At 40.2% G+C, this 20,339-nt stretch overlaps 1 protein-coding gene across 2 annotated transcripts in view; it reads left to right on the plus strand.

Annotated features, from left to right (window-relative positions):
- SEPSECS (Sep (O-phosphoserine) tRNA:Sec (selenocysteine) tRNA synthase) overlaps nucleotides 1–18,393 on the plus strand; it is a 48,565-nt gene extending 30,172 nt beyond the window's left edge. For both annotated transcript variants that reach the window (XM_034772641.1, XM_034772640.1), the window contains exons 9-11: nucleotides 13,328–13,421; nucleotides 14,087–14,177; nucleotides 15,587–18,393. In XM_034772641.1, coding sequence (XP_034628532.1) covers nucleotides 13,328–13,421; nucleotides 14,087–14,177; nucleotides 15,587–15,842 — 441 coding nt within the window. In that variant the 3' untranslated portion in view covers nucleotides 15,843–18,393. The remainder of the gene's footprint in view (nucleotides 1–13,327; nucleotides 13,422–14,086; nucleotides 14,178–15,586) is intronic.
- The last annotated feature ends 1,946 nt before the right edge of the window (nucleotides 18,394–20,339 follow it).

Genomic DNA, 20,339 nt, shown 5'->3' on the forward strand with positions numbered 1-20,339 from the left:
CCCGGCGGCCCAGCGCACCCCCGGGCCGCCCGGCACCGCCGGCCCTGGACCAGACCCCGGCCCAGCGGCGCCGGATTTTCCTGGACATGTTCGGCTTTTTGGGATTTCCCCCCGGACGGGGATTTGAGTCCCAAAAAGCCGGACATGTCCGGGGAAATCCGGACGTATGGTAACCCTAGTGTATATTTTCAGAAACAGTGTATGTTGGCATCAAAAGTAAATCAGTTTCCTTTTTCTTCCGCCCATTCACTTAAATAATCAAAAACAAATTAATTATGCCGTTCCGTAAAGTTAATTTTGATTGTAAGCTTTATAATGGTGATGAATATGTAATGTGGAGCTGTAGGAATTGTCCATGTCACAAATATGGTAATTCTTTAACAAATAAAATGTCTTAATTGTATAGCTGTATATTTCAAAAGTAATGACATTATTTTCCTGGAAATAGGATTCTAAAGTGAATAAAACATCAGATATTTACAACTTCATTCAATAGGCAGGTCTTTTTATTCAAAATGTGGCTATATGCTATAAACATACTTTATGTATGGTGTAAATATTTCCTTTATTGGATTTGTGGTAGGAATAAGAACCCTTTTTGTTTAAATGTGCTTGCTCCTGAACTGTATAACTCTAATAGTGATAGTTTATTGTCTGTGCTCTGTGGAGGCAGAGCTATTATGCTCTCAGCAGGAGCTATTTATAGCTTGACATTGAGTACTTCTTTCTATATTGGTGCAACCTACACCTACTCAAAAAAGAAGTGAAACTATAAAAAACTCCAAGTATTTTTTCTTTCTTTTTTTACCTTATCCTTATTCACATCAAATGTTACTTCAGGTTCTTTGAGCTCAACTCAAAGAACCTGAAGTGCCCAGATTTTTAAATAAAGAAGGATAATCTCTTGCAACAGAGGGAAGCAAGAATCAGACTACTCCGTTTCTGCCCTTCACTGGGGAGAACTGTCTCAAGGTGTAAAATGTTATCTGGTGGCAGAGAAGGGAATGTGCAAGGATTAGGTGGGCCCAGAGGTTCAGGGCAATGTAGAGGGAGTGGTTGTGTGACCAGGGCAGAGCAGTGAGGGGATCCAGCTGACTCGCAGGGCTCAGGCTAAGGGGCTATTTAGTTGCTGTGTAGACGTTCAGTCAGTCTGGCACCCGGGCTCTAGGACTCCGTGAGGTGGGAGGGTCCCAAAGCTCAGGCTGCAGCCCGAGCCCAAAGGTCAACAGCACAATTTAAACAGCCCCTTAGCCTGAGTCAGCTGGCACAGGACAGCTGCGGTTGTCTAATTGCAGTATAAACATACCCCAAGAGTGCACGTATTTAGAGTGCAAGTGGCTGGGGCTGGCAGCAGGTGAGCCTACATGAGGGACAAATGCAGTGGGTATGTCTGGGAAGGAAGAACTGATCACAAACACCTTCACCACTGTTTTGCTGTCTCCAGAGGGGAATAAAAGCAGTTTTTTTTCTTTCTTCCCTCTTCTAGCCCTGTCACCTCCATCACACTTAACACCTAGTGGCAGTATTGCCTCATGCATTTTATATTAATTGGCCCAGGGACTGTCTCTTGCTATGTGTTTACAGACTGCCTAGCACAATGGGTTCCCGATCTTAGTTGGGGACTCTCGGCGCTATTGGAATGCAAAAAACAGTAATAAACATATAGTCAAACATGACACGTACACCAATGTTTTCTCTCACTTTGAATTCTAGTATTATGTAAAAGTTAGGTTTCTAAAATATGATCTTTTGGTGCTCTTAAATAATATGCTTGTTGTGCATCAAATTCTATATTTCAGGTTTTAACATGAAACCTATATTTTATATGCTTATTTCTTTGGCTGAACCAGACAATATGTACCAAACGTAGTGGTAATTCGATTCCTGACACCCATTGCTAAATATTACTCATGCTGAGGAGCAAATGTTAATTAGCACAAAATAAACATGACAACCAGGGAGCCTAAGTTCCAGTATCAGATTTAACATCTGTTACCTACACCGTGGAGAACATCTTACTGATCTATCTAACCATTTGGTATGTTGGTAATATCAGGAAGGCAACTACAGAGTATTGTGGTCAACTATTTAGGATTGTCCTTAGTTTTCTCAGTAAGCTAGTGGTCAGGACATATTTGCTACCACTGACACACAGCCGGCTTTTGAAATGCAATGCAGATTTTGTTTTGGTGACTAGGTGTTTCTAACTTTAGTTATTTAAAGAGTCACTCATATCCCATAATGACACATGAGTATGAAGTATTTAAAACTACATGAAAGAGAAAGGTACGATGGAGAAGAACATTTTGATTTGTAGCTGTTTTACGTATGTGTTATCAAGAAAATGTAGACTATATTGATAAATATGAATTTATCTATTGTCTCTACAATTCAAAATAAAGTTATATTGCTGCTCTACTTACAACTGAATTTAGGAATAGTGAGAGAAAATACTTGTAATGCATATTAGGACTGTTAAGTTTTCAAAATGCTAGTTCTCCAATATTCTTTCACTTATTCAGAGGAGAGACATTTGCTGCTGTCTCAGATTTTGTGAAGAGTTAGATTCCCATGTTATAGTTTGTGAGATTTTTTTTTTTTTTTTTTATTTTTTTTTTTTTTTGGAGGTACTGCAGGATTTTCTGTTTATATGGAACTTTCAGATGCTTTGTAGAACCTGCATTGACCCACAATTACAATGACTTTATCTCACTTAGCTGACATTTAATGCATAAACTTAATATCTTAAATTATGTTTTGCAGTTATGCAAGCACCTGGCATGAGTAAGCAGTCAAAAGCAATATACGTGTCCAGAGTCTGCATTAGAGATGCATGGATGTAAAGGTCATGCAGACACTGAACGGTGTGCATGGTGGGATTTACATTGTTGAAAACAAAAACAATTAAGTATAGAACATGAGGATCACATTCAACAATGTGTCATCTTCTTACCTGTGTAACAGAGTGTTGGGGTTTTTTGGTTTGTTTTCTTGCTTTTTTTCCGCAACTATTTTTGAGCATTTAACCCTCCATTTGTAATCCAGTTTCCATTTTTAAAACTGACAATTATATACCAGTGTTCGGAGCAAATGAGATTTCAGCTTAACCTCTGTCATTTCAAAAGTTGGACTCTGAGTTTTAGCAAGCTGTAGTTCTCAGTGGTTGCAGAGGGGTTTTCGTTTTTAATCACTCTTTTCAAATCCCTTTGTGTTTTTCTCGTTAATTCTTAAGACTAAGGAACATCTAATCTTGTATTTGTAATCAAATACAGACTATATAATTGTTTTAATCATTTCAGTTCTGTAATGTTGTCCAAAGGTGTCTTGAAACAAGTATATTGAAGGGGCTATCTCTGGAACCATAATGTGTGTTAGTGGATTTAGTATGGGCTGGAAGTCATCTAAGCCTGGTCTACACCAAGAATTTACATTGGTAGAGCTACATCCCTTAGGGGTGTGAAAAATCCACACCCTATCCCCAGTGTAGACAGTGCTAGCCCAATGGAACCTAACTACCACCTCCAGGGAGGTGGTTTACCTACGTCATATACTATATAGGTAATATCTACACTGAAACGCTGCTGTGGCACAGCATCATTTTAATTTAGTGTGACAGTGCTGCCCGTGGGAGCCAGCTGAGGTCACTCAATTAGGGTGAACTGCAAACAAAACGGGGCAGACAAACCCCAGAAGCTGGTGGTTATTCCAATACTTAGATTTACCAAGCCAGCACAAAACTGCTTCTATAGTACCTCACTGGTTACTCAGAAGTCCAAACTACGCAGTTCCCTTAAAGTGCCCAGCCTCAGGCCTCCGTCCAGACACACCTGTCAAATATGATGATGATGATTAAAATCTTATTTCATCATATAAAAGAAAAGGTTCTTCCAATCCCAAAGGATTAGCCACATACCCAGGTTCAATTATAACTTAGATATTACCCAAAATACATGCTATAGTTAATTCTTATTAACTAAACTAAAATTTATTAACAAAGAAAAGAGAGAGAGTGTTGGTTAAAAGATCAATATACATACAGACTTGAATTCAATTCTTGAGGTTCAGATGCATAGCAGAGGTGAGCTTGTAGTTGCCAAAATTCCTTTTAGAAATAGTCCATAGGTTATAGTCCAATGTCCATATTCAGGGTGGCTCCAGACAATGACTGGGGATCTCAATCCTTGTGGCTTAAGGTTTCCTCCTCTTGAAACCCAAAGCAGATCTGAGATGAAGTAGGATCGTGTCCCAGGGTTCGTATACATTTCCAGCAGCCTTTTGGCCTGAGAAAACAATAGGCTTAACATCTGGCAATTAGCACAGGGTAATTTGTCCATTAAACAGTTCAGATACAGGATACCACAACCTTCAAAGAGACATATAGACAATAATACTATTTTACTCAAGTATCATCACAAATGTTAATATTCCTTTTTTTTAATCTTTGAATTAAAGTTATAGCAATAGACAACACTTGTTTGCTTACATCACAAGACCTGAGCAAACATCTACCCTTGAGATCTCTAACAATGCAGACTTGCATTTCAAAGCTCTATTCATTTACATATCTTCCTAACCAGTCCCTAAGGTTCACCCATGAGTCAGGTCAGTCTGTGAGTTAATTAACTCTTTCTGGCCCTGTCCCCTTCCAATGAAATATTATATTACACTCATAACGTCACATTTAAACATATCCCTAGAGACTGATTTCAAAGGTGCTGAACTCCTGCATTTCCCATTTACTTAAATTGGAGCTGTGGATGCTCAGCCACTCTGAAAATCAGGTACAATAACCTCTCTGTTCTAGCTCTTTTATGTGAAAAATAGGGATGATATTGGGGTTTTGAGATGAAGGGTTTGTAAACTGCTTTGAAGATGCCAGGTGCTAAGTATTAATTCTGAACCTAAGAGAGTTCAAATGTCACCAAAAAAAAAAAAAAACAGACCCACATACCTTAGCTTAATTCCTTAGGGTGAGATTCTCATACTATCCCAGCCTCATTATGCCAGGTAAAAGGGACAGAATAGCATAACAGGGCTCTAAAATCTTTATATCTGGCCAGGAAGGTACTGGAGAAGATAACTGTAAGGCTGTCCTCAGAGGAGCACTTTGCAAGTCCTGAAATAGGAGTGGGATGGAGCTCTGGTCAAGAAAGGTGTATTGGGGGAAGCATGTATATAACTATGGAGATTCTGGGCAGTGCTGCATCTCACAGGGCAGCCCTGGGAGGCTGCCATAACTGAGGGTGTGTCTAGTGCTGCAGCTGTGCTATCGTAATGTAGATGCTTCCTACATCAACGGAAAGAATTTTTCCATTGATGTAGTTAATCCATCGACCAAGCTGCATCTACATACAATGTCTATATACAATAACTGGGTCGCACAGCGTGAAAATATTTTCATTGTTTGGAGTGGTATAGCTAGGTCTGTCTAATTTTTCAGTGTAGACCAAGCCTTAGTCAGGCCCAAAGGGCTTTCCTTGTTGTATCAGGGATGTCTCCATCTCCCAGAGTAGCCCAGGATCAAGAGGGTGCAAAGATGGCTTAAAGCCATGATAGCTCCACACACCCCCCACACCCCAAACTGAAGATCTGTCAGAGGGAAATAATCCCATAGTTGGGACCCTCCTTCCAGATGATGATGTGGTATCCTCTCGCACTGAGGATACCTCTCGTGGGAGGGAATTCCAATTATTAGGAAGAGACAGGTATTAGTAATGGGCGATTCAGTCATTAGGACATAGCTGGGTTTGTGATGACTGGGAGAACTGCATGGTGACTTGCCGGCCTGGTGAGAAGGTTGCGGATCTCTCGAGACATCTAGATGGGCTCATGTGTAATGCTGGGGAGGAGTCAGTGGTCATGGTACATGTAGGTACCAATGATATAAGGAAGGAAAGGAGAGAGGTCTTGGAGGCCAAATTTAGGCTGCTAGGTAAGAGATTGAAGTCCAGGATCTCCATGGTAGCATTCTCTGAAATGCTTCCAGTTCCATATGCAGGACCAGTTAGGCAGGCAGAACTCAGGGTCTCAATGCGTGGATGAGATGATAGTGTAGGGAGGTGGGGTTTAGATTTATTAGGAACTGGGGAAATTTTGGGGAAAGCGGGAGCCTATACAGGAAGGATGGGCTTCACCTAAACCAAAATGGAACCAGATTGCTGGCACTTGAAATTAAAAAAGTCATAGAGCAGTTTTTAAACTAAGGACTGGGGGAAAGACGACAGGTGCAGAGGAGCACATAATTCAGACATCCCTTAGAGGAGGATCTGTCAAATGAAAAAAAGTCCCATTCAATTACATCATGTAAAGGCAGGCAGCTAAAAAGTGATGAGTTTTTAAAGTGCTTATATACCAGTTCTAGAAGTCTAAATAATAAGATGGGTGAACTAGAGTGCCTCACATTAAATGAGGATATAGATATAATAGGAATCACAGAAACTTGATGGAATGAGGATAATCAATGGGACACAATAATACCAGGGTACAAAATATATCGGAGGGACAGAAAGGATTGTGCTGGTGTGGGAGTGGCACTATATGTGAAAGAAAGCGTAGAATCAAATTAAGTAAAAATCTTAAATGAACCAGACTGTAGCATAGAATCTCTATGGATAGTAATTCTATGCTTGAATAAGAAGAATATAGCAGTAGGGATATATTACAGACCACCTGACCTGATGTTGATAGTGACTGTCAGGGAGATTAGAGGGGCTATTAAAATAAAAAACTCAATAATAATGGGGGATTTCAACTATCCCCATATTGATTGGGTACATATCACCTCAGGAAGGGATGCAGAGTTAAAGTTTCTTGACACCTTAAATGACTGCTTCTTGGAGCAGATAGTCCAGGAACCCACAAGAGGAGAGGCCATTTTTTATTTAATCCTAAATGGAGCATAGGATCAGGTCCAAGAGGTGAATATAGCTGCACCACTTAGTAATAGTGACCATAATATAATTAAATTTAACATTCCTGGGGCGGGAAAACGCCACAGCGTCCCAACACTGTAGCATTTAATTTCAGAAAGGGAAACTACACAAAAATGAGGAGGTTAGTTAAACAGAAATTAAAAGGTACAGCACCAAAAGTAAAATCCCTGTAAACTACATGGAAACTTTTTAAAGACACCATAATAGAGGCTCAATTTAAATATATACCCCACATTAAAAAACATAGAGAACAAAAAAGAGCCACTGTGACTAAACAACAAAGTAAAAGAAGCAGTGAGAGGCAAAAAGGCGACCTTTAAAAAGTGGAAGTTAAATCCTAATGAGGAAAATAGAAAGGAGCAGGGTGGATTTGATTTAAATCAATCAGGAAGACTCGATTTAATCAAGGTTTTCTACATAAAAGTGCATTTTTGTTGGTTGTTATAACCTTAATACATATTCTTCGCAACTCAGAGATAGACGTAGGTTTCATTTTTATAAGGTACGCACTATAAATTTTTAAACAGTGATTTATTTTGAAAACTTTTCAGATTAGTTTTACAGCTATATCAGAAAATGAATCATTGTTTGGTTATTTCATTTACCAAAGATAATTGAAGCAGATACTTATGAAGTCATTGGGAGGTGAACTATCTCCAGTTCAACAGGTTAATCATTAATATTTGGAGGATTTTCTTGCCATGCTGTATTAGGAGGAGAACATCACCAGACAGACATTTAAATTGTTTTATTTAACTAAAACAACAACATTAAGTATTCCAGATTTTTTTCTCCAACAGCAAACCGATGATATTTTAACAAAAAAGCATATGCCCCTCACTTCTCATATTTATCTCCAGACTTCTCCTTTACTATACTATACTATTCCACCCCCAACAATCTTCTATTCACTGAATTTTTTGAAACTTTGCACTTTTAGAGAGAGGTAAGGGATTGACTCTGTGTACACAAATTTGCAGAGAGACAATAGAGCTGAGGTCTGTTATTTCTCACCTCTATATATTATTTATTTATTTAAAAACATTTTTGCTAACAAACATGTTATCTCTGGAGACACAAATCCACAGTTTGAGAACTGCAAAACTAAGCATCTCTGATGGTATCATCTAGACTGAACACTGAGTCCCATTGGTAGATAGATAGAAAGATTAACCTAAATAATCTATGGAACCCTATAAAACTGGGTCCCTAATCCATGGACTATTGGAACTCATTTAGAAAACTTTTCTTAAACATTACATTAATATATTGTCTCATACTATAGAATTAGAATTTATAATCCCTATTCCATGATGAGATATCTTTGAACTATAATGTAGCTTAATCAAAACTATCTTTAGATAAGTTTTTTCCTCAAAAAACATTTGATCAAAAAAGTCCGATTTTAAATGAAAAAACTCCAATTTTTTTTTAAATAATTGATTTTTATCCACCCTGGAAAAGAGCATAAACTCTGGCAAATGAAGTGTAAAAATATAATTAGGAAGGCCAAAAAAGAATTTTGAAGAATAGCTAGCCAAAGTAATAGCAAAAAAAATTTTAAGTACATCGGAAGCGGGAAGCCTGCTAAACAACCAGTGGGGCCACTGGATGATCGAGGTGTTAAAGGAGCACTCGAGGATAATAAGGCCACTGCAGAGAAACTAAATGAATTCTTTGCATCGGTCTTCACGGTTGAGGATGTGAGGGAGATTCACAAACCTGAGCCATTTTTTTTAGGTGACAAATCTGAGGAACTGTCCCAGATTGAGGTGTCATTAAGAGGAGGTTTTGGAACAAACTGATAAACTAACCAGTAATAAGTCACCAGGACCAGATGGTATTCACCCAAGAGTTCTGAAGGACCTCAAATGTGAAATTGCAGGAATACTTACTGTTATCTGTAACCTATCATTCCAATGACCTTCTGTACCAAATGACTGGAAGACAGCTAATGTGACACCAATTTTTAAAAAGGGCTCCAGAGGAGACCCCGGCCGGTAAGCCTGACTTCAGTACCGGACAAACTGGTTAAATCTATAGTAAAGAACAAAATTGTCAGATACAGAGATGAACATAATTTGTTGGGGAATAATCAACACGTTTTTTGTAAAGGGAAATCATGCCTCACCAATCTACTAGAATTCTTTGGGGGCGGGGGGTCAACAAGCATGTGGACAAGGGGGATCCAGTGGATATAGTGTATTTAGATTTTCAGAAAGCCTTTGTTGACAAGGTCCCTTGCCAAAGGCTCTTAAGCAAAGTAAGCAGTCATGGGATAAGAGGGAAGGTCCTCTCATGGATTAGTAACTGGTTAAAAGATAAGAAACAAAGGGTAGGAATAGATAGTCAGTTTTCAGAATGGAGAGAGGTAAATAGTGGTATCCCCCAGGGGTCTGTATTGGGCCCAGTCCTATTTAACATAGTCAAAAATGATCTGGAAAAAGAGGTAAATAGTGATGTGTCAAAATTTGCAGATGATACAAAACTACTCAAGATAGTTAAGTCCCAAGCAGACTGTGAAGAGCTACAAAAGGATCTCTCAAAACTGGGTGACTGGGCAACAAAATGGCAGATGAAATTCAGTGTTGATAAATGCAAAGTAATGCACATTGGAAAACACAATGCCAACTATACATATAAAATGATGGGGTCTAAATTAGCTGTTACCACTCAAGAAAGAGATCTTGGAGTCACTGTGGATAGTTCTCTGAACATTCACTCAATGTGCAGCAGCAGTCAAAAAAGTGAACAGAATGTTGGGAATCATTAAGAAAGGCATGGATAATAAGACAGAAAATATCATATTGCCTCTATATAAATCCATGGTATGCCCACATCTTGAATACTGCATGCAGATGTGGTTGCCCCATCTCAGAAAAGATATATTGGACTTGGAAAAGGTTCGGAAAAGGGCAACAAAAATGAGTAAGAGCATGGAAGAGCTTCCATATGTGTTGTATGTGTTCAGGGCCTAGTACTGTACAGCCTCTAGGTATTACCATAATTCAATGCAAATAATATTTTTTAAACCCACCATCTCCTAAAAGATGGAAAGCCCTTAAAAATTTAGTTTAGCTTCTCAAAACTAGAAGAATTGTAGAATATAAATATATAGTATGATTCGACTATTTGTGAAAACATCTGTAGATAAAGATTCTGTATTAAAATGTAAAGATTCAAAAATTACTCATGTCCAATAAAATAATTTTCCTGTCCAAAAATGGGTATGTGTGTATTATACAATATGTATATCTGCACAGAACTGTACATATTGTAGTAGATGGCTTTATTAACGGGTAAACCTAGAAACCATAAATTCCATTTCTAAAGACTTTCCTATGATATTCATAGACTAGATTTTTGTGTCACTACAGCACATTTCATGGTCTGTCTAACATGAAACCGCAGGCTAGACTGATTTTAGTGAAGCTGTGCTAATTAACAGCAGATGAGGAACTGTCCCCTTATATCCAGGTTACCAAAATTGGCTCCAGAAACAACTCTGATTTTTTGCTCACTTCTTCAAAAGTTTCTTGATAATTTTATGTATATTTCAGTGAAGCTTGCCATTATGTCTAACGTGACTGTCATTTGGCACTTTTGATATACACTGCCTCTAGGATTAACTGAATTTTCAGTTTTCCCTTAGATGTCATTGTTTTAGGGGTTAGAAATCAAACTAGAATGCCAGAAGTGCAATATATTTTCATATAACAGTATTTACCTCAATAGCTAGCTAGGTTTCGTGGTACAGTTGTTTCACATTTTCATTCACTCTTTTCCCCCTAGCAATTTGGCTGACATTTACTGTGTAAGTAATTCAATACACCTTTTAGTATGATAAGTTTTTTAAAAACTGAGTTACAGTGCCTACCACATAAAAAAATCAATTGTATTTAGCTGCATTTCTTTTAAGTATAAGAGCTCATTGTATACATTTGCTTGGGGTGCTTATAAATTTTCCATGCAGCAGAAAGCGATTTTATAATAGAGGTCAACTATAGACTTGACCCCCCCACCTCTCCAAATATTGCCAAATCTGAAAAGTCATTGATTTATTATACAGTGAACTGCTTAGCTAACTATTTATTTATAAAAGATCTAGATGTTGTTAAATGGAAAATAAAAATTCTAAAATGCAAAGCATGCTATTTTACAAAAACAGGAAAACATTTAAATTTGTATACAGAGGTTTTCAGTCAGTTTGATGAAAATGTATATACCCTGGTTTCCTCTCCTACTTCTTCATTCTTCCATGATTCATCCAGTCCCTCCACATGCAAGTAGCAATTCTGGGCTAATTGAGTGATTTAGATATCTAATCATAAATGAGGAAAATTTACTACTTTAAGTAGCTAAGTTAAGAACCCAATTCTACAAATTGGAAGTTATTTTATTAAAGGGACATTGTCAAATGTACTACACTAAAGGGAAGTCCTCAAATGAGACACGCTTAAAGTGTTAAATTGTTGGAGAATATCTTATTGTTCTCACCATTAACTTTCTCTCATCACCATTCTCCTCAATAAATATATTCTGAGAACAGCCATTGTAAATACACCCCCTTGCAGTATTATCCTCTGTTGCTGCAGAAGTAAATAGCCAATAGAGGAAGCACAAAATAATTAACAAATCAGATTACAAAAATGATACTGATATAATAGATGAGCACATTAGTGATGCTTATTTACTCCTGAGGGAATTCTGCACCAAAAAATTAAAAAGTCTGCACACAATATTTTAAATTTCTGCAAATTTTATTTGTCAATAAATGTGGTAGCTCCACCATCGCAGTGGGGAGCGCAGAGCACTGGCTGCACAGAGGTAGGAGCTCACCCTGCAGCCCCTCCTAGGACACAGACTCGGCAGTGAGGCTGCACCTGATCCTGACACAGCGCAAGGACCAGGCCTGCCCCAGAAACCCTACAGGGCCCTGCCTCTCCACGCCAGGCACACCAGGTGTGGGACAGGCAGGTTCAACCCAGCAGGATCCAAGTGTGGAGCGACTTAGTGTGGGGAGATCCAGGTGTGGGGTGAGAGGGTTCTGTGTGGGACAATCTGTGTGTGTGTGTGGGAGCTGGATGCACAGGGGCTTATTGGGGGTTCTGGGTGCAGGGGTAATGGGACTCTTCAGAGGGATCCAAGTGAAGGTGATTGGGACTCAGTGGGGTGGGGTCTGGGTATGAGGGGCTGGCACTCAGCGGGGGGGGGGCCTGGGGGGGGGGGGGCTCAGCAGTGAGGTCTAGGTGCTGGGAGAGTGGGGTTTGGCGGGATGGGAGTTGGAGTTTGGAGGGCTCAGCGAGGGTTGGTCCACATGAGGGGGGTGGGACTTATTGGGGTGGGAGTTCAAGTGCAGGGGTTCAGCAAGAGGTCTGGGTGCAGGGATGGGTCTGGATGGGGGTGAGGCTCTGGGGGGGGGGTTGGGTGCAGGGAAGTTTTCCTTCTAGTCTCCTCACTATGTCTTGTTTACATTCAGAGTTATGCACCAGTTGGTTGCCATCCTCAACTCCAGTGGTGCTCTATATTATGTACATTTGAAGTGTTTTGGGCTCCTTCAGAATGAAAGAGACTAAATAAATGTAAAATATAATATTCACCAGGAAATATAAAATATGCACTGAGGAATGATATCTCAACTTTCTTGCTGTATTGTATTCACTGAACCAGTTTGTCCCCTGCCCTGGTAAAAGACTATAGACAAGGGATTTGTGTGTGGCTATTTCTGCAAGGATTTCTTTGTGGCGATTCCCCCACAACATTTTGTTGGGAGGGCAGGGTTTGCTGATCTATGGTAAAACTCTTGCCCGAAAGCATAGCAGACTGGCTGCAACCCTGCACCAGCTTTGGCCTTGGCAGCTCCTCTCTAACTCCCTGGCAGTGGATGCCCTGTGGTGGTGAACAGTTTAGGTCAGAGCTGATGTGGAAGTACAGGTGGTCTGCTATGTTTGCAGATGCAGCCTCTATCACAGCAAGGCCACCTTGCCCCTTCCCATTGCAGGATCCTGGGAGGGGTCTTGCTGCCACAATCTCCTCAAGGATGGATTACCTTTTCTATATAAATTCTGCAGAGCCAAAGAGGGATTGAATCCTGAGTACAGGTGCTGGCCCACATGGAGCTGCTTCATCTTGTCAGGCACGGAAGACAATAGTATGGAGGCACCCGCTCTGTGTATGGAGAGATCTACACAGGAAGGGGCTTCCATGCGCTGCTCAAAGACACTGTCTGACTTGTTGACTCAAATAAATGGCTGATGCTTAATACATATGAACTGGGGACCACTTGGATACTTTGATATATTCTGGAGGCTGACAGCTTTCCAAAATTGATATTAACTATTCAACAGAGAAAGAAAGAAAAAGAAAATTAATTGAAAATTGTTGCTTTTTTCCAGGAAATGTTTTCCTACCTTTCAAGTCAGCTGAGGAAGCTAGCAGAAGTCTACAATGAGAGGCTGTTGAACACACCACACAATCCTATTTCCTTAGGTAGTTATTGTTCAGCTTTGAACTGAGCCAGCACTTCTGAAATTTTCTATATTTTTAATACACTTGCGTACACAAGATGAGCATGCATATGGTTCACCATTCCATTCCATTAATCTTATGCCAATACAAGTCCATTGAAATCAATGGACTTGCATCAGCCTAAAAGTGGAGTAGTGCAGTTAGTGACTCAGCCCTGTATTTATATACATAACTGCTTGTGATCAAAATATGCTTTGTTTGATCATGAGAGTAAAAAGACTGACATGTTACCATTCACTACTACAATTTATTTATTTTTATACTGTTTAATAGTTATTTCAACCACAACTGCTTGGTGCTGAACCTCAGTAAAATAGATTAGTGAGTCCCTTTATTTACTTGGGATTTTCATTGCAAGCAATAATTCTGCTGAACCTGGAAAACTGGAACTTCTCTCCCCACACAGTATCTCAACTGTATAAACGGTCTAATCAGATAATGAAAGGATATATTTAGTGGAAAACTGAAAAGAATTTAAAATAATAGTAAGAATGTTCATATTAGTTATAGTCTAACCCAAATACTTAACCAGGGCACCATTGTTAGATAAAACTTATCAATGGTTCTTTTCTGCTGAAGGAGGAGCTTTATTACAGTTATTATAACATAGCTATTTATGTCTTCAGCTCTGTCTCTAGAGAACCTAGATAAACACAGTGACATGGCTGTTACTCAGCTTGGATCTATGCTTTTCACAAGACAAGTGTCAGGAGCAAGGTGAGCATCTGAAATATTTTAAACATTTATCACATTCAGTGAAATTTGCTGTGCTGTGATGGTTCTTAGGCCTTTACAAACTAATTGAGGTATAATGTGTAGACATGTATCCCTAGCACAAATTTGACGCTGGCTGTAAAGAGTCAGAGTGATGCATTCTTCATTCCACTGCTGTCGGCCTTCACTGTCCATTAGTTACGTTTTCCCACAAGTGTCCTCATGCTTCCTCCCATGCTGCTCCTTATGCGTGCAAGGAATTCCCTGGAAAAATTTGCTAAACCACTAACTACATAATGTCTGTCAAACCTCTCCTTAAAACTTGCCACTGACAGGATGCCTGCAAAACACTGTCTGCTAGTTAGACAATTGGTGTGCTATGATATGACCACTGATTACCATGTTAGTTGTACTATTCCTGTCTGTTTGCTGTAGCACCTGGTGCCACTAATCTTAAGATTGTACTTGTCCCAAATTATTCACAGTCTTTTTGTTATCTGTGGCCGTAGTGCCTAGTACAATGTGGTCCTGATTCCTAATTGGGGCCTTCTAGGTGTGATACCACAATACAAATTAGTAATAATGCATCTTTCACTAGTTGTGGAAGCGGTTACTGTACCTGACAAAAACTGAGGTTTGTAATTTGAGGAATATTTAACATGGCTTCAGCTGTATTTTAAAAAATCTTTTTTGTGCCAAAGACCTGGGAAACACATTGCTTATCTCTAATGTTGTTTGTTGCTTTTTGTAGTGTGAAAGAAAATCCTGCTTTCCAGAATTAATTTCAGCCAGTGTAGGTGGAAAATTTTTACTGTTAGACGGTACATGGCAAGGGAAATGCAGGCCAAATAATTTTTAATGATTTCAGTTTAAACCTTTTGGAAGAAGAGGATGATCTAAAACTTGTTTTGGCAGAATTCTTTAATCTGAATATTGCTGCTGTCAACTAGCTTCTGCTACAGAGTTAATGTCACTTTCTCTGGCAGAGCTGAGTATTTTCACATCAGAAGACATGCTTCATTAGCTTGGATTATTCCACTTCTTACACAGAAGAACTACAGTAAATCTGTATGTACTGCAGTAAGATGGGGTGGGTTTTTTTTTGTTTTGCCTGATAACTTTTACTTGTCCTGCTACTACAGTCCTCTTTGGGTAGATTGGTCTTAACAGATACCATCTTTGAAAAAGTTCAGGGTTTCATCAAGTTCAAAAGTTCCAGTCCTATTTCTACCCATGCTGTTTTTATAGTTCTTGATTTTAATGTTCTTTAATAATTGGTTCACTTCAGGTACTTTTAGACAAGCTTGTTTATAATTTACACATGTTGTTATGCATAGAAATGATTTCAGAATACTGTGCTTCCTGTAAATAGCCCTGAGCATTTTTAATTGAATTGTGATTGTTTGTTTCAGGGTGGTTCCCCTTGGGTCTTTGCAAACAGTGAATAACTACACTTTCAAAGGCTTTATGTCACATACAAATTACTATCCCTGTGCTTACCTCAATGCTGCTTCAGCAATTGGAATGAAAAAGCAAGATGTAGATCTGTTCCTAAAAAGACTGGATAAGTGTATGAAGACTTTTAGGAAAGAAAAGAGCAATGGAAAAGATGTGCCTGAAATGGATAACTGTACTAAACATACAAGTGCAGGAGAAGCTGAAGACTAGAACAAGATGCAGATTTTGGAACACACAAAGTTTGGTGTGTGTTTGGGGGTTGTTTTTTTCGGGGGGAAAGGGGGTTGGTTTTTTTGTTTTGTTTTTGGATTGTGTGAAGTTTGTATCCTGTTTGTATTGTGGAATATGCAATACAGGGAATGGAAATTTAAATTTTAAAAAAACTTGGATGAAATTCAGATTTTAAAAAATTATTGAGTAACATTCATCGCTGTGCAGACAGCAAACTATAAGGCTTTTGCACTTCTCAAAACCCACTCAAATATTGAAATAGGGCTTAAATAGTATGAAGGCTCTAAGATGGGTCTTTAGAAATGAATTTGCCCCATTGTGATTGGAGTTGGACAAATATCTGAAGAAAATTTCAGTGAATATTGATTAATATTTTAAACTGAATTTGCTTTAGCAGTGTTTCGTATCTCTTCTGATTTTGCTATTGGTGTTCATTTAGCAAACAGTCCTTTTTTGCTCACAAAAATGTCTCTGGAATGAGTGTTCATACATGTGTGAGTATTTGCTCATGAGTGCATTCACAGCCATTTCCTGCTACATCTCTTTATGGGCATGAGAGGGGAGATAGATATTATTAAATGAAATTTTAAAATAATGTGAGCATGAGATACAATGGGGAGAGATGGTTTTTCCAAGTCCCTTTCCTGATAGTAATTTGAACAGCTGAAAACTGGAGCAACATGTTTGAAGTCTGTACATGTTCTTAGCCGGGGAACACCATGGAAAGGCACAGACTCCCTATGGCAAAGGGAAATCTACAAGGGTGTGTAACAGGGCAATTTACAAGGATTCAGCCAATCTTCAGCCCCTGGAAAGACTTTCAGGGTTGAACAGTCCCACAGGAAGCATATGGGGGTAAACAGCAAGGAAAGAAGGGGGCTGCAGTAGGAAGGCAATGAAATGGGAAGATCTCCCCTCCCTCTTGCATTTGATTTGTGCCTTAATAATTGCTCTCCTGAATAGGAGAAATCAGTGGACCTGAAGTAATGGGAGATTTGGTTCTCCTATGGGCCCTAAGGAGGGACAGCAGATATTCATGGGGACTCCAAGGATGTTAGATTTACTCCAGCACTTGGATAAATTTGGAGACCATGCCTCCTAATTCTGAACCATCTCCTGTGGGTGGTGCTGCTGCTGCCCCAACTATATTCAGTCACTGACTGAACCGGTTAGCCTAGCTAAGGGCTCATATCACTGAGTTTGCTTTTGTTGGCTTAGGCTTGTAAAGTTTTTCATTTTAAAAAAGAAATTAAAACGGGATTCATGTGGTATATGCAGAGTGGCAATTTGGTTAAATTAAAGATATTCCAAATCCATTTATTGGCTGAGTGGAGCAAGATCTAACGCTCAACTCAGTGGCATTTCTGTGTTTGTCTGTAATGTGATAACTTTGGTATGCCACATCTGATCAATTTTAAAAATAATGGAATGTTCTAGGCATCCGTGGGCACACTTCTATTAGTTCTGGTGGAAATCAAAACACCAGAAGTGCCTGATTCAGAGGAAAATCAGGGCCACAGACTGCCTGTTGCCACAGGCAGAGGAATCTCTGCTGCCCCCTGTGCATAGCAGAGGCAGCAGCTTAACCTGTTGAGGGGGAAGACTGTAGCCTGGACTCTAACAGAAGTGAGAGCTTTCCAGACATGGTATATATGGGGGGGTGGGAGGTGGAGAGAGTCCAGTGCATAGGGGAGGAGTAGGGACCCAGAGAGGGAGGGGGTCAGGGTGAGGGTATGCAGCAGGGACCAGAGGGATGGGACAGTCGTGATGGGTGAAGCAGGGACCCAGAAGCGGGGGAAAGAGAGATGGAGAGGGAAGGAAGCAGGGACCCAAAGAGGGCTGGGTGGGGGGGAAAGCAGGATCTGCAAGAGAATGTAGGGATGGGGAATGGTGGTGGTGAGGGAAGCAGGGGCCCAGAGGGGAGATGAGGGGAGGAGAAAGCAGGGTTGTGGATGGGGAGTCAGGAGGGGCAAACCATAAATACTTGAGGGTGGGGAGCAAGGACCTGGAGAGTGGGGAATAGTGGTTGGGAGTGTAACAAGGCATAGCAGGGCCCCCCTTGGTTCTGCCTCTGCTCTGCTCCAAAAACCACTCCAAGACCACCTGGCTCGGCAGTCACCAGTGCAGTTTATTTGCATAGTGCCATCCCACCATCTTCTCACCAGGTGTACAGCTTGGGGATTCCAGCCTTGAGGACTTCTTAGTCTCTGGACTCAGGAGGGCAGAGCTACCACACTCCTTCCTTGGCTCCCCTCCCCCTGCCTTTGGGCCTGTATATAGAACCAGGCTAATCAGGCTGGCAGCTGTTTCTCCTTTGCCAATCAGCCACTGGTTTACCTCCTTTAATTGGAGCTGGAGTGACAGAGGGCTGGCTCAGTCATTTCTGCTGAGCACCCTGTCACAGGGAGGGAGATATGCAGGGGACACACACAGACCAGAGCAATGGGGGTACACACTGAGCCCCTGGTATGAGGAAAGGGGTGGAGGAGTTGTAGGGAGACCCTGAAATAGAGGAGGATGCAGTATGACACACAAGGAATTTACTGCGGTGGAAATGGAGGAATGCAGGTAGCCCCTGGGGGTGCATTGTGCGTGGCCTGCTGAAGCTATGAAGAATGTGGCCCACTAGTTTTACTTACACACACACACACACACACATATTTTGTTATACCATTGTCTGTGGTGACTTGGCATATTTTTACTTGAACATAATATCACTGTTTAAATGCTGCATGCATTCTATCCTTAAGTTAGATTTTTGTTAAACTTATTCGTTCACAAGCATGATTTGTATGTTCCATTGTAAAATACTGTTATGCAAACTAAGGCCCATAAATTGTAGAATTCTGCAAGCCGGAACAGAACTGCCAGACCTCCTATTCTGTCCATGCCGCAAGCCTTGTTGCCCCATTTGTCCACTTCTTCCACAGGCATCGTCATGGCTTCTTTCCCCAACACTAATCTCTATGCCTGGAATGCCCTGCAAGGGTCGCTATTCTCTCTGCAGTCAAATCTGTTCTTCAGGCTCACATTGAAGACTCAGCAAATGCCCTCATGAAGCGAGTCAATTTAATTTTTTTAAAAAAACCTTGTACCATCATGATGTGCATGTGCCTTAAACTAAATATCTCTGTGATCTTATTGCTGCTACTCTTGTTACTCCTCATTCCGCTGTTTGCCACTCTCACTTGCTGTGTCGCTGTCATTTGTCATGTCACATCTTAATTTAAACCGTAAGCTCTGGAAGCCAGATGCTGTGGGTAATTTAATAATAACTTGAAATGAAATTTGATTTAAATAATCCAAACTCCAATGTATTTTTAAAAAACAAATGGAAAAGAATGACCAAACCTTTGTGTTGGTCTCTTACAATGCAGAGCTAGTTCTGTAGAAAAGATCTGAGCCAAATTATTAAACAATGCTTTTAAAGGAAGATTAGAACATCATTAACCACTATCCACCAGTATGAATGATAAAGTAAGTAATGTACATTCCAATTATGCTTCAGTTACTAACTTAATCTTTCCATATGTCCCTTATAAAAATCAATTATCGACAAGGTCCCCTCAAGACTATGGGAAATACTACCCTTTGGAAGTGGGCAGAGTTTCACAGCACTGCTGCTAGAAGGTGGTGATAGAATGAAGGCGGCTCTCTTTTAGAGGTAGGGTGAGAGGGAAAAGCTGATTTTTTTGCAATGAGATTGTATGGGGAAGGGGAAGAACTCAAGAACCTTTGCCGCGCTGCACCTAGCCACAAAGTTCATAAGAGGGCAGGAGTGAACTGACATTTGACCTGATGATCATGTGGAGATTTTGAGCAACTGCACTTTCAACATGATGGAAGAAGTAAGGCCACAGGGCCTCCCGCAACTCCTCAAAGAAAACCAAATTAAGTGGTTGAGAGGGGTGGTTCTGTTTGTAGGAGGGGGCCAATGCTTTTTCCTCTCAAGGTGTGCGAGATGCAGTGCTTTAGTTCCATTTTACCATGTAGTAACTTGTGCTAATTAGTTGTTCCTGAATGTTTGACATGTCTTATTAATTGTGTATTAAGATCACCTGTAATGTCTTACTTTAAATGATCCAGGGCAAAAATACATAATAAATGTTTTAGTATATTTGTGTTTGCAGCCTTGAATATTTTTGTCTAGTTTATGTAAATCTCATTTCAGAGGATCAGGCAAATTCTTCAAATGTTTGTCACATATATTGCACTGTTGGTGTGTGCTATGTCTGTTGTGGGCCAACCCTACACCCTGAGTTTACTCATGCCTCCAACTGAGTATTTAAAGGGTGGAGGTGGCCCCAACCACCTAGTTCCTTCTTACCCTCTGTGGAATTTGCAATGTCTCAGCTTACTCACTGTGTGATCTATCAGACCTGATTGAGGGAAGGAGGAGATAATTATTAGATCAGCCTTAATGAGAGAGAGAGAGAGAGAGCAGGCCAGCAGGGCCAGGGTAAAGGGAGATCTCTG

Source organism: Trachemys scripta, chromosome 5 (genome assembly GCF_013100865.1).
Source record: "Trachemys scripta elegans isolate TJP31775 chromosome 5, CAS_Tse_1.0, whole genome shotgun sequence".
Taxonomy (NCBI): domain Eukaryota; kingdom Metazoa; phylum Chordata; order Testudines; family Emydidae; genus Trachemys; species Trachemys scripta.